General features: G+C 38.0%; 1 protein-coding gene across 4 annotated transcripts in view; it reads right to left on the minus strand.

The window, feature by feature from the left end:
- The window catches only part of dpp6a (dipeptidyl-peptidase 6a), a 198087-nt gene that overhangs the window by 43057 nt on the left and 139827 nt on the right, over positions 1–15203 (minus strand). For all 4 annotated transcript variants that reach the window (XM_067578403.1, XM_067578404.1, XM_067578406.1 and 1 more), the window contains 2 exons: positions 12704–12818; positions 1133–1231 (listed from right to left, as the gene is read on the minus strand). In XM_067578403.1, coding sequence (XP_067434504.1) covers positions 1133–1231; positions 12704–12818 — 214 coding nt within the window. The remainder of the gene's footprint in view (positions 1–1132; positions 1232–12703; positions 12819–15203) is intronic.

Here is a 15203-nt window from a genome sequence, read left to right on the forward strand (position 1 = left end):
AGCATATAGAATAAATCCTTTGGAGGAACGCCAGACAGAAGGTACACACACAAACACAAATATACACACACACACACACACACACACACACACACACACATACACAACGTGCAGAAATGCAGTTTCACAAAGACAAAGGAAGGACAGATGGTGTAAAAGAAGAAAAAAGAACAAACAACAGTGATCATTTTAGTAAATATAAAGCAGAAATATACCATTAAGTGGTGATATTCTCAGTATAATAACCAATCAATACCTTTAATAAGCACAATATTCTCACTAATTTATATTATTATTGATTGAAGCTGTTTTATGAGGTGTTGTCAGGTTTTGAAGATGAACTGGATTATTGGTATTTTATTCTCTATTGAACTCCCTCCATGCTTTCCTGAGGTGTTGGAACAGATTGGCTGTGTAGTTTTGTCATCACAACCTTTTTTTTTACTTTGTCTGTGCTACAGTACATCTGGTCTCACTGACATCAGTTCTTTTTCAGGAGTAATTTATTCTCACTGTTTCCCTGTATCTGAGTATCCTCTCACTCCGACTGACGCAGCCCTTCTGGATTATGATTGGTCAACAGATGGCGAAGAGGCCTCTAGCTGGCCAATAAAAGTATCTTCCAACTCTCTGCCTAATGCAAAATAGGATTTTAGAGTTGTTTATAAGCCTAACAAGTTAGTTTTAAAATGCCTTTTTTGTATAGAATAAGCAGAAACAAACTCATCAGAGCTTTTGATGCAGTTTCTAAGTGACTGTTTATACATCCAACAGAAAGAGTGCAGCATGGACGTCCTACTGGAGTCATCTTTCTCATGCTCCACTGAAGCCCTGGTTTGGTCAGCCAATGTTAAGAAACAATATCTGTCCCGCTTAATGTTCAGATCTTGGTTTTCAACCATTAATCTCTTGTTAGATAGTGTAGAATTTGCTTATGTGAGCTGCTGGTACTCAACTACATTGACCAACAAACCAAATCAATTAGCTAAAAGAGCCTGAAAGCTGCGTACGGCTACAGACTGGTGTTGATTCTCAGTGGGATAAACAGTCATTTCATAATCACAAAACAAAATAAACAAGCATCTGATTCACTGAACTGTGCACAACCTGTATATTTCAGTGGATTACTTACTGCTTATCCATTTGGCGTTGGGGTCATGAACCTTGAAGTCTTTTCTAAAGAGGTCTCCAACAGTCACCTTGCCCTTAAGAGCCAGGCGGTCATCCTCGCCTGCAAAGAGAAAAAAAAAACACATTAACATACAAAAAATTAAAAATAGAGGCAAACAGAGGCACCTGTGTTTAGCAATTACATGTCAGGAAGGTCATGTTTGTGCTGATGCTTCTAGTCAAGCCCCCATTATTTGAGTCAAAATCCCACTAATGTTGAAGCCGTTACGGACTAATTATGAATAACAGACTAAAGTGTTGAACTCTGTGTTTGGAGTTATCTTCAGAGCAATTACTGTAATTTCTGAAAACATCAAAACATGGATGTTATATTAAAATCATGTTAGAATTTGTTTCCCAAGGCCAAACCTCATGTCTGGACCTTTAACTGTTCATGGCCTCCACATTTCAAAGAATCCACAGGAGCGCTGGTTTGCTCGGTACAACAAACTTGTCGCAACAGAACAGCGATAACCAAAGGAGCAACAATCATTTATGAACAACAGTTGAAGATTCCCTGTGGAGTTTTATGTTTATATTCATGTTTATATTCAGTTTGTTGTATGTTTCTCACCAAAATGAACCTTGTGTATTCTTGAGGTCTAAAAATAAACCTGATGAATGCGTTTTCTTCTTTATGAAACATTTCCAAAACTGATTTTTTGTAACCTGCTTTGTTTATACATATTTACTTAAGTTTTCCTTGGCTTTGCTGGTGCATTACTGTGTTTCTTAGCTCATTAACACCACCTGTTGATTAGTTACATTGTGTGAAACCATTGGTAGGACTGTGTATCGCATCACTTGCATGTACAAGAGGCAAACAATCATGACCAGTTATTAAAAGTGCACCATAGTGCTTCTAGAGGTCAATGACTCCAGAGTATCTTTAAAAACTTTTACTGAGTTTTGTTCCATCATAATTGGCTCTTTTTCTTTCTGGAAAAATGGAAGCTTTTTCTTCAAAATAATAATAAAAAAACACCTGAAAGGGTGTTTTGAGGGTAATCAAGACACTGCCACTGTGGTTTCACTGCTACATAATGTCACACCAAACCTGTTGTTAGCTTGTCTGACAGGAAACTGCAGTATATCAAAATTATATCTTGAGTATTTCACCAGAAGTATCATGACAGACCATATTTAACCTGAGCAAAGTGTGGATGATTTTCAATGATTGAGGACACCTAAAGGAGACAATATGGTAATGTATAGTATAGTACATGTATAGTAGAGTTTTCAGATTTTGATGAAAAACGACAGGTTGGCTGTTCTGATGACAGCAGGACTATATGAGAGTTACTGTAGGCACTACATTTAAGCTGCAGTAACACAATGTATCTTATCAATATGTGACATATAAAGAAAAACAGAGTGATTGTTTCCCAACTCACCATTATATTATAAAACTTTGTCTTTTGTAAGCTTAAAGTATATTATGGCAGAAATATATCACACATATCATGAAATAAATACGTGAAAGTTAAATAAAACTAGATGCCATCAATAAAAAAAAGAAGTTTCAGATAACCTTGTTTCTTTTGCTACTTCTGACAAACAAAAATGGGAGAGAATATATATTATCCTTTGAAACGTTTTGATCTCCAACAGCATCTTAACAACGTCTTCCTGTAGGCTGCAAATGTTCACCTTGCAAAGAAAGCGCAGCTGTGACAGACGGGAAAAGACAGAAAAAAAAAACATGAAAATAACAAAGCAAAGCATCGTCTTAACACCCGCAGGGCTTTGATTAAGGCTAGTGCAGCCTCTGATCATCAGACCAGACGTGCATATTTACAGCAGATGCCTCGTGCAATTCATTTCAGCTTAATTTCATCCATCAATGCTCATCATATCATCTCTTGATTCATAATATGACTCATTTCACTCCCATAACACGTGGTGGGAGGATAAAAAGCAAAAAGGCAACATTATGATGAGCTTCTTTGTTTCTCACCTTCAACTTATATTTTGCACTTACAAAAGTACAAATGTACTTTAAAAGTGACTTATAAATTGTTATTTGATGGAAATTTTGGTTGCTACGGGAATCAAAGCTGTGATGTTTTAGCTACATGACTCTCTATCGGATGTATGATGTTTAATCTAAACTGGTCTATGTCCGTGCTGCAGCTGTCATGTTCTATGTGAGGCAACAGTTTTGGCTGCAACAACATCTGAAGTATTTTTTTCACCTACAGTATAAGAAAAAAAAAGAGACAAGATCAAAAGGTAAAGTCAGATAAAAAAAAAAGAAAAAAAGAACATACAGTGCAGCGGCTGCTGAATTGAAAACGGCAGGAATATTTCTGTGATTACCGAGGTTATTACATTCCTTCACAAGATGTCTATACAGACAGCAAAGAATTAAAAAAAAAAAAAAAAAATCTGTAACCCTGTACTTTACAGGAGGTTGGAGACAGTGGAGGTGGGCTGTATAGAGAACTGAGACAGCAGAGGAATGAACTATATAACAAAACACATCAGCCTTACCAATCTGTTTACAAGTATTTCTGGAACTTCTCCAGTATTATAAAGTATGCTCCTTACAAATGGAATGAGTTGCAAACAACTTATTCATTTGCAATAAATGCCTCTTATTCCTATGGAGCTAATGTGTCTATTGTTTATGTAAACTGTATGTTTAAATTTGATTATTTGTGCTTTGACACAAGGATTAAGCAACTACAGTAACGTGCCAGTTTCATGCACATATCTCTGGCACTAGTACAATTACTACTACTACAATAACAACAGCAGTACTGTTATTAATTATAATAATAATGGTAATTATCTTGCACTCTTCATAAAAAGAACATAGCTCAAAAACCCTTTTAAGTACTGAAATGAGAAAAAAAGGAGTGAAAGCAATAAGAAATAGGTGGTATTATCTATTTAAATAGAAAAAGAAAACATTTAATGTTTAGAATGACATCATAATATTAAAATAAATTAATAAAAAGAGCTGTATACTCGGGGGTTGTTTTGATAAATAATGCATATATACAAATTATGCATTGAAAAACATAGAAGACAAGAAGCAGAGTGAAAATGGTTTACTTCTATTCAAACCACCGCAGGGTTCAACTGATTTTGTTTTCAAAGAAAAAAAAAAACATAAAAGCAAAGAAAGTCTATTTTTTCAACCGTATCTCCTGATAAAATGTGACCATTTTCATGCCAAAAGTGACCAGAGCTAAGAAGCTTTTCAACCTTGCACAGAAGAAAGTTCCAAGAGAGGGAGCGTATCAGGGGGCAGACTATTATGTGACACTTAAAGTGTCTATTGAAACCCAGAATAATGAAAAAGCTTTTAGGTGAGTTTGAAGCTCCATAAGGTGCCTGTGCCTGTTCGGTGGCAGAGGAAACTCTAGAACTGAGCAATCAAAAGGCCATACTGGTATTTTGCATGTTTTAGCTGGCAGTGAAATATAATTGCAAACACTTTACTTCACAGCTGGCCATTTTTAAAAATTGTACTGCTCTATAGGCCTTCAGATTTGTGAATGCTTTTTGCTTCCTCCCAGGCAGCCAGGTTTTTTCACCTCGTACAAGTATGACCTTGTATGTATTATTTGTACAGTATGTTCAAGTTGTTGGAACACGAAGCTTGTGATATCGCCTCCAGGTGAAAATCTGGCTTCTTAAAAACTTCGTCATGTTAACGCATTTAGAAGAATTTCAGAGTCGTCTACCCAACAACGATATAGGGCTGCAACTAACAATTATTTTCATTACTGATTGATCTAATTAATTAGTTGATTAATTGATTAGTTGGTTTGGTCCATAAATGGTGTCATATTGATCACTGTTTCCCAAAGCCTAAGATGACATCCTCAAATGCTTCAATCTTGTTTTGTGCTGACAAACAGTCCACAACCCAAAGAAATTCAGTTTACAGTCACAGAATACTGAAGAAACTTGAAAATATTCACATTTGAGAAGCTGGAATTGGAGATTTTTGTCTTAAAAAAGGCCTCCAAACAATCGATCGATTATTAAAATGGTCGGTGACTAATTTAATAGTTGACAACTGATCGAAATATCAACTAACTAAACTTAACAACTAAACAAAGGAAGTAGTCCCAGACAAGAAATGGTCCAGTACAATAGCAAACCATTTCTTTGGTTTTTGTATTGATTAAACAAACAAGCTATAACATGTTAATTGGTGAACTTTAGAGGTGCTGGTTGGTAGATTTTGTTACCTTTGGAAAGAACCAGGCTAGCTGTTTCCTCCAGTTCCAGTTTTAATGCTAAGACAAGCTAACTGAAGCTAGCTGCATATTCTCTATGCAGACATGAAAGTAACATTGATCTTGACTATTGATTATTCCTTTAAAAAGAGTGACATTTGACAACCAAATCTTAATTCTCAAGTGAAGATTCATTCATGTTATGGTGTATCTAATTCAAGGGAAGCTGGACTTGCTTTAGATTCTTGAAGACACTTCACCTCTAATCCAAAAGTCTTCTTCACATGAGGGTCATAAGTCCACTGTGGACAACTGACAATAAAACAAATATCTTAAAGTATTTTAAAATTGATTTGAAAACCATACTGACATGAGGTGGAGACAGTCGGGTCTCAACATCAATAAAACATGTCGATGATGGACACACTGGGACAAGCTTCCTGCCGGCTACAACACTGGAGGAAGAGCTCTCAAAAACGTTTCCTCAGCAAAGCTTAACTGTGACCGCGTCCCCTAATTTTTAATCTGAGACATGCTTTGATCCGTGTTTCACAGCTGTCGGAGAAATCATCTTTAAAAAGCAGATGGACGGAAAGAAAAGGGAGGTTCAGACGGAGGCTGGCGACACAGAAGAACACTAAACATCTCCCTCTTGTCATGTTAACAACATCACATTACACACTGCTGAAAAAAACAAAAAAACTGTTTAATGTCAGCCTTCGGGATCAGCGTGAGATCTCCACAACTGGATGTGATCATAAGAAATTGTACATCAGAAAAATAACACCAAAGAGCAATATTCACACTTTAATGACAGCTAAATGTCCCAAGAGTATCTGGAATATTTATAAGAGATTGTTTGTGTCTTGAAATCTTACACACATTTCCACTTCAGGCATTCAACTCTAATGCATTAAAGCAGCAAGTAATTCATTAATCCTTTAGTCTTTAAAATATCAGAAAATAGTGAAACATGTCTGGGAAAAGGTCCCAAAGCCCAAAGTAATGTCCTTAAATTGCTTGTTTTATTCGACCATCTCTTAGCAAATCCCTCCCTTCTGAAACGCTGGAACCAGTGAATGTTTTGCACTTTTGCTTAATAAATGACAGAAAGCTTAAAAGATTATCATAATTGTTGTTATTAAATTTCCTCTGAATGCTTTTTTTGGTCGTGACGCTTTAATTCTGAGCACTTCACTTGCAACCCCTCATCACGGGGTGCACGTCTATCCGTTGTGTTTTTGTGTTGTTGTTTTTTTATTTTTTACCTTATTTAATAGTATTCAGAGAAGCAAGTTTATTTGTGTTGCACCTTTCAACAACAAGACAATTCAAAGCGCTCAACATAAAACAAGAAAAAAAGGTATTATGACAAGATATAAAATTAACATAAGGCAATAAAAAAGACGCATAAACAGAGTTTAAATGAAAACAATAGAAGATTAAATCAAACTGAAATGGAAGAAAAACTAAAAACCATACTAAAAAAGTATTTCTCAAGAAAAATGAAACGATTAAATAATAAATATATATATTTTTTTATGACAGTAGAAGTTTACTGTCTTGGTTTAGCTCAAGCAGAACGCATCAGCTGGCGTTAAAGACTTTACCTGGCATTAATTTCATGCATCTGTTTCCCCATAAAAGAAGACGACAGTAAGTGTAAGCAATCTTCTATGAATGACAAAGTTTTTCCCTGTCACAGTCAACACCAAACGCTCTCATACTGGGATCAGTGGTTTGTGTGTGACCCAATGAAAAGCAACATCCGGGAAGTAAACTAACACTGACAACGAAGTATACAGTAGATTCCCTAATTAAAGCAAACAACAAATGACTTGCATCAAACTCGTTCGTCATGTTTGCGTATGTGGCATATTGTGCCTAACAGATGGACTGACACCGACTGATAATCAGTTCCTCCCACAATTTCATCATCGGGGGACAAAAACACCTTTGAAGGCATCTGCTCTGTGAGTTTTGAGTGTGATTATCAGAGTTACCAGACTGTGTATGGGCTGCAGGGAGATGTAATAGTGCACATAAGTTGTAGCCTCCCATCAGATGGTGAGGTTTAAAAGAGGAATAAATACTTATTTTAATTAGTTATGATACTTTAAGGAATGAACACAGAGGCAGTCAGTGAAGAGATGAAGTTATACATGTGAGAGTTTACATTTAAATTTACATTTTTATACATTTCACAGTCTCTTAAAAGGCAAATCCATTTCCTGTAGTTAAGTATGTCTTTATGTCTCCCTCACAGAGTACTGTGATCACAGGCTGAAACTTTGAATTAGTCTGGAAAAAAAATAAAAAAGTAACTGTCAGCCCGAGCAGGGTCAGCTCACATGAGCAGTTTATATGCTAATGTGGCGCAACCTCTTTTCAACACAATGCAATGGCAGACGGAGCTTCGATCCAACATTGAACCCGGCAATTTGAAAGATAATTTGAGTGTCTTTATGTGACCAAGTCAAATACTGTAAGTCTGCAGTGCTGAATATATATTTAAAAAAAAAAAGGTAATCCTATCTATTTTATGAGAAGATTCCAGCAATTTTAGACTCAATATGTTTAATTTTTACTACTTAGAAGTCCATCAAAATAATGAACAAATTAATTTCTCCCCCAGAATTTTAGTCCTGGCAGTGTTTAAATGGGAAAAAATATGAAAAAAACTAATTATAAAAGATTTTTAAGGGGTGTGTTGGCGAGGGTGCCACTGAATCAAAGACACCACTCTATGCTGATCCGATGATCTGAAAACTGAGTAATGTTAGAATGATGTATACAGGGATCCAAATAATACCTACAGTACAGTATATCTCATATGTCACATTCCACATTGGGACGTGCGACCAGATTGACAGGATGTATCAGTTGGCTTTTTGCGCTCATATACGACTAAATTAAACAAAAATTATTAAAGATTTATAAGGAACAATGGAAGGAGGACATTTGTAGGAAGACAAAGCTTAGAAACTACATTCAAATTAAAGACGATTATTATACAGAACCATATATAAAGCTAAACTTAGAGAGAAGGCAGAGGTCTTTGTGTGCTCAGTTAAGAACTGGTACTTTACCACTGGTAATTGGGTAGTTGAAAAACCCTGATTTGTTTTGGTTATCCGATGCTGAGGTGTTGAGTTGGCTTTCTAATATGGAAATTTTTATCGTAGCGAGATTTATAAGAGACGCTTGGCGGCTAAGACAGAGAACATTGTATCCATCATAACGGGACATTTCCTCCATGTAAACTTAATGTTCTGTGGAACTGTACATTACGATACGTCATGTGGCCATCTTGGTTATTTTTGTCTGGTGTCTTGTAAGCCCATATGGGCCGGGCACCAGAAAAGTGCAATAAACAATTCAATCAATCAATCAATCAGCAACAGTAATTGCTAGAAATGTAACGCTCCCTGAATTATGTTGTTCAGAGACAACGTGGTTCTTTTTTCTTTTTCTAACAGCATATCTGATGTTGCTGTACAATATCAGCTAGTAGAAACTACAGTGATATTACACTTTTAATGGTTATGTTTAAGAACTGGCAGCACTCGGTTAAGGTTAGAGAAAGATCATAGTCTTGGTTTAATACAGAAAAAGGTCCGCAATGACTTGAAGCATAACATGTATATCAATATGTAAGCAAAACCATGATATTCAGTTGCCTAAACCTAAACAACCACATGTGACTCAGGATGTGAACAATGTTCTCTGGTGTCAGAGTCCAGCGTCTCGTACACCCACCATTCACCCTGACCTCAGTGCGATATATATACAGTAAGCGCTTAATTCGTTTGAAAAAATGTTGCCTGTGAACATAATCCTGTAATTTCAAGGAGACAGGGTTGAATTAACTTTCACACAGGGCTGTCACTCTGTCAGTCAGCCTGACATCCTTCAGTCTGAGGAATATCCAGATGCCAATAGTGAACATCTGACCTAGTTGTATTGATGTAGAGAACAGAGCAACCTCTTAGTAATATGGAGCTATCAGTTACAGCAGACACAGGTTGTCAGAGAAGGAAAAAGGAGAATGAGACCGAAACTCTGAGTGTGTGTGTGTGTCTGTGTGTGTGTGTGTGTGCGTGCATGTGTGTGAGAACAAAGTGCTTGTCAGGAGCAGTTAGAAACTGTCTGGCCTGTCTGGCAGGGGAACATCAATCAACAAACTCACCTAACTGAGTGGAAACAACATGCTATCTCATAACTCCTCACATTGCAACAGTTTGTTGCTTAGAGGAGGATGCTTTTGTTTCCGAAATGTTTCTCCTTGATGTGTAATTACAGCAGAATAAGTTGTTCTGATTTACTGCTGGATTTTAATAGGTAAATCCTCCCTAAAGCACTTAAACAGTGTTGCAAAAATGCTAGTGATGTATCTTGCACTCCTGGGCCCATTTGCACTGCAAAACAAATTCCTTTCTATCATTTTCTGTCTCTAATTAAGTCCTTACAGTATTACTTTCTTAAACACAGTGAAAATCAGCTTGTTGTTTCATGTATTTATCAAGCTTTATTTCTCTTGATTCCAGTAAATCAACCTGTCCTTTTTCCTTTATGTTGTTTCGAGATAAAGATTGGTTTCTGAAAAAATGACATGATTTGAGACTAAATCATAGACTTACATAGTTTTCTTTTTTTTTGCAGTGTACATTTTTTCTTATTCTAACTTATAAGTGGCCAAACATTCTTTAAATGATTCACAGCAGCTTCAGTAGAAGTTTTAATAATTGAGATTTTTTCAGAAAAAAAAAGTCTGTTTTGATATTAGTTCCTGAAAATGAAGGCCTTCCTGCTCGACTCACTATTTGGTTCAGAGTCTTAAGTGATGCTTAAGAGGTAGCAGTTTCTCCACAGACAGCAGCCTCAATAGTCTGCAGTACAACACAACACAGAGTGCAACAGATCCACAACCTGCATCTTTGAAGACCATCATCAATGGTGTGTGAAATACAATACACTTTTCAATGGTTATTTGTAATTTGAATAGACAGTTAAAGCACATTATAGAATTCTCTCTCCGAGTGTTTTTTCTTGACAGGAAAAAGTTAATGTTGCGGCCTCCATGTGTGTGAAAACATTATACAAATACTATGGAAATTTAAGTACATTATGTAGAATCCAGTATCCACTCAATGATTAAATCTGTATCATTCATGACTCAGATGTGATTTGTTCAAAAGATAATGTGGATCAAAAAGGGAAGATGTTCCGTTAATATACCTAATGGCCACCCCTAACCTAACCCCCAATCCTAACCCCTAACATTGCACCCATGTGATATTTGAGAATATAATTATATAATTGCATCAACTCCTCTCAAGATTTTGGGACCTGGCTGCAGGGATTTGCTCCCATTGGTAACATTGGTATCCCAATGTTGCTGCCCAACATTGGGATACCAGGCCTGGTTTATAATCTCTACATCATCCCAAAGGTGTTGGATGGGGTTGAGGTCAGGGCTCTGTGCAGGTCAGTCAAGTATTTTTCACACCAAACTAGGAAAACTGTTCCTTCATGGACTTTGCTTTGAGCATGGGGAGCATTGTCATGTTGAAACAAAAAAAAGAGCCTCAAGTGTTGCCACAAAGTTGCACACTACTGTCTAAAACATCAATGTCAGATATGGCATGAAGATTTCCCTTGTTTTGAACTAAAGGGCCAAGACCAAACCATGAAAAACAGCCCCAAACCACAAGCATATAAAAAATATGTTGACAGGATGTTCTGGGTAAAATCTGTATCAAGAGTATCAACATTACACCAATTCCCATTTCTCTGAACGTTTCATCAAATCTTAAAAGTCTGAAATATTTAAATGATTCTATTTTGTGTGCTGAACATCCCAGATTGAAGATCTGTGACAGCACAAGAGTATTTAAGGGTAAACGTTTCCTTTAAGTTCATACAACGAGTACAGAAAATACAATCGACTTTGAAGAATCCAGGGATTCAATTAACAGTCTATCCAGACAACGATAACCCCAAGAAAGAATAAAAGAAACTGTCTTTGTGCAAACAAACTTCTGTCCTTGAGGAATGATTTATCGAGCTACATCATCCTGAAGCTCATCTCCGTTGCTCGAGATACCTAATTAATCTGCACCAACTTTCAGACCTGCATTTTATGAGGGCAGAACATATTTTAATATCCCAAAAGGCTCTAAAATACCAAACATCTTCTACAAACAGCCTTATTATGGGAAGTCTGCTTGAGGCCCCGGAGCTTCTGCAAAGACCCGGCCCGTGTTGAGACTCGGAGCGGAACAGTAGTTCTGCTTGAGCACACAGAGTCGCTGCGGGGAGGGGACGGATTAGGGCGAGGTACAAGCTGGAGACACCACCTGCCCGGTCTTCACTTTCTGCCCGACTCCCACTGGCCCCGCGTTGTTTAGAAGTGGCACATTAAACAGCTCAAGTTCATCTGAGTCCATAACAAACACCCCGGGATAGGAACAGGTCACAGGCAGGAGGTGACAAGGTGTTTTAAGCCTTGCTGCTTTGACACCTGCTGCTGTGCTAAGGTCTACGCAGGCGATATTTTCGCTCAGACACCTGTCTAGATCTCGGAGGATTATGTAGAAAAACAAAAACATCAAAAGTCTGTATTTTTTATAATCTCTGACCCTGCTTTGCCACCATGCCCCTGGCTTCAGGGGAAGCATTACCTGCAATTTTCTGTGACAAGAAATCATAAACAAGGGCACAGTGATTACTGTCTTTGTAACTGAATTATAGTACATTGGCAGTTATATTGACTGATTTGGCTCTGGCAGAGCAGAAAATCATATCAAAGGGCTTTACGAGCTTGAATATAAACAGATGGCCTATTGATTAAACTTTCATGTAAATCCGCAAACAGAAAACCTGAAGGTCATTCTGAAACGAAACTCAGATGCCTTAAAAAATAACTAAGGCGAATGTGTGCGCTGCGTGTGTAAAAGAGAAAAGGAGGACTAAGTGGAGGAGACAGATGGGGACTGCATTTATAAAGAAAGCAATGTTGCGCAAGCTGACTTCAATGAGGTTTACTGACCTTCACTGAAGTGGTCGTTAGACCGAGTGTGTCCATGTGGAAGTAAACTGTGACATTACAGTGGGTGACACTGCAAATATCGCATGAGAGCGTAGACCACACACAAGGACGGAGACACACACACACATACACATTATTCTTTGCATTGTTCATGGTGAGATTGATTGTAAAACCTAATGGGCATGTCTGTGCATAATAATAGCCGTGTAAACAGAGCGATGTGTGGTGTATGGTGTCGCGGCTCCTCCTGCTGCCGCCCCCCCCTCCTCTTTCCTGCGCCGTGTACCTGGTGTCAACAGGATGACGGAGGTGACGATCAGCGAGCAGATGACCAGAATGACAAGAAGGGCGATCGCTATTCCCTTCCAGTTCCTCTGCGGAGGGTTACTGCCCACCAGCTCCTACAGAGAGAGAGAGAGAGAGAGAGACAGAGAGGAGAAGAAAGACACGGTTAGAAAGAGTAAAAAAAGACTATCATGGAAGTGAATCAGAGTACAATTTACGACGAAGAGATGAGGACCAAATGAAAGAAAATTGAAAAGAACAATATGTGGGAACGTGGGGGAATGAGAAAAAAGAGAGACAAGCCATATCTAACAAGAATGAAGTGAGGAAAAGGGAAAGAATCAGAGGAAGTATAATAGCAAACTCAAGAAAAGAAAAGATGTGTGTGTGTGTTGGGTGGGGGGGGTGTCAGTCAAGGACGAACGTGAGTCAGAGTCGCAGCCCCTCGGCTCTCAAGGAGACACACCAGCAACAGCAGCAGCAGCAGGAGGAGGAGGAGGAGGAGGAGGAGGGGGAGGAGGAGGAGGAGGAGGAGGGGGAGAATTCTTAATGAGCCGAGCATCAGCGGCCATCACCCGCAAACGAATGTGACAGATAAAAATGGAGCCCACGACACGTTGCTGAATTGCATGCTTGACAATAGCGTAGAGAGGGGCTCCGGGGTTGGGAAAACAAGTCTGAGTTATGAGAAACCTTGAGGCGATTTTTTTTTTTTTTTTTTTTTTTTTTTTGGGGCCGACTGACAAAGCAAGAAACAAATGAACTTATTTCAGTTTAATATTGTTATAAGTGAAAACTGAATTTTAAAGAATGAATATGGCACTAGACAAAGTATCACCGCAGGATATGAAATTGAACAATACAGGAGTGAAAAGCAGCTTCTGGCTTCTTGTTCGTTCCTGAATCAAATAACGTGCAGGTGAAACGCATTTATCACATGGCGAGTTGCAGCAGGTGGCTGCGTTCAGAAAAACAAATTAATGAGCACAAATTTTTCACAATATATTATGGTAGCAAACACTGCAAGAGATGCTAAAACCAGGATTGGCCATATATCTACACCGCTATTAGATCTTGTTAAATTGTCTTGAATTCTGAAAGAAAATGAGACACAAACAGTTTAGCCAATAAAGCACTCAGATGGATTAAAAATGGTTCAATGTATGACTTTCAAAACAAAGCAGCCCTGAAAGTTTCTCACCTCAGCCCTGATTGGCTACCACACAGATACCCAGCGCCAAAAAAAAAAACCCTAACCAAGAGGGACTCTGCAGAAAGGGTCCAAAGCCCAAACTGTTAGTGGAGGATTATATGTTCTTAATTAGTTTATGGGGGATAAAAAGAGAAGCCGAGCATGTGCTTCAGGGACCTGTGGCCGGGTCGTTAATGAATACACACTACGGCTTTAATGAAGCCGAATGGATGAGCTATGAAGCAAACCTTTGAGTGACCTCGATCCCACCTTAATTGAAAGGAGCCCAAGACATCATTAGCCTGCAGATAAGACCAATAGGAGCTATTTACTAGACTGCCCATTACCTAAATTCATTAAAACAGGAAACCTGTTAGTTAGCTGTACGGTCACATTGCAGAGCCGTGACGGCTACGAGGAAGGACACCTCAGGCAGAGACGAGACGGAAAAGATTAAGAAAACTTTCACATGTTGCTTTGGATGCAGCGCTCGGTTTAGTGAGCTAAGGTGTGCTGAGGATTTACTCTCAATAGGTGGGATTTACTGGGCTTATGATACAGGTTGAGTAGGGTAAACATATTTAAAGAGCTTCAAAGTGGAAAGAGTGGAAAGTGTTTTACTAGTTTCCCCTTTTGAAATTTTACTTTCAATGATATCCTTAATGTTCCATCAGACAGTAAACACTGGAGTCTTCTGGGTAACAAAACAATATAAGGTTTATTGTACGTTATGGCCACCAGTATGAACTGAATTGCATAGAGAATGGCTCTAAATACTGCAATACCCATGAGTGACAGCCACCGTTGATATGGACAAGAAGACAGTGGCACAAAAATTGACCAAGAATCCAGAAGTGAGCTGATTTAATATATTGTCAGATTTCTACAAAGCTGATAGAAGGAGATACAACGGCGTTTTAAGCTCGGTAATTGGATGTTTCAAGATTCTTCTTGGGAGTTGTACTTGATTTTAATGTCCTACATTCACAGGCTTGTACTGTTGACATTTTTAAACCAAAGAAGCAGATTTCTTCAAACACAGTTGTTCACCTTTTGTACCGATGGTTTAACCGTCAGAGTTTCAGGACAGACGGAGGACTTTTTTACACCTAAACTTCAACTTTGCTAATCTACAGCACAAGTTTAAGAAATAACTTTGAATAATACCAGAAAAAAACAAAAAACAAACTTGAACTTGAACTCAATCAGAAACTTTATACATTACAACAACCTCTTAGAAAGTAAAAAAAGTCAACCAAGGCTGAATGAGAATGAAAATTACTTTCAGCTCTGCTTCATAAAACTCAAC

The sequence above is a fragment of the Thunnus thynnus genome, chromosome 21, assembly GCF_963924715.1.
Source record: "Thunnus thynnus chromosome 21, fThuThy2.1, whole genome shotgun sequence".
Lineage (NCBI taxonomy): Eukaryota > Metazoa > Chordata > Actinopteri > Scombriformes > Scombridae > Thunnus > Thunnus thynnus.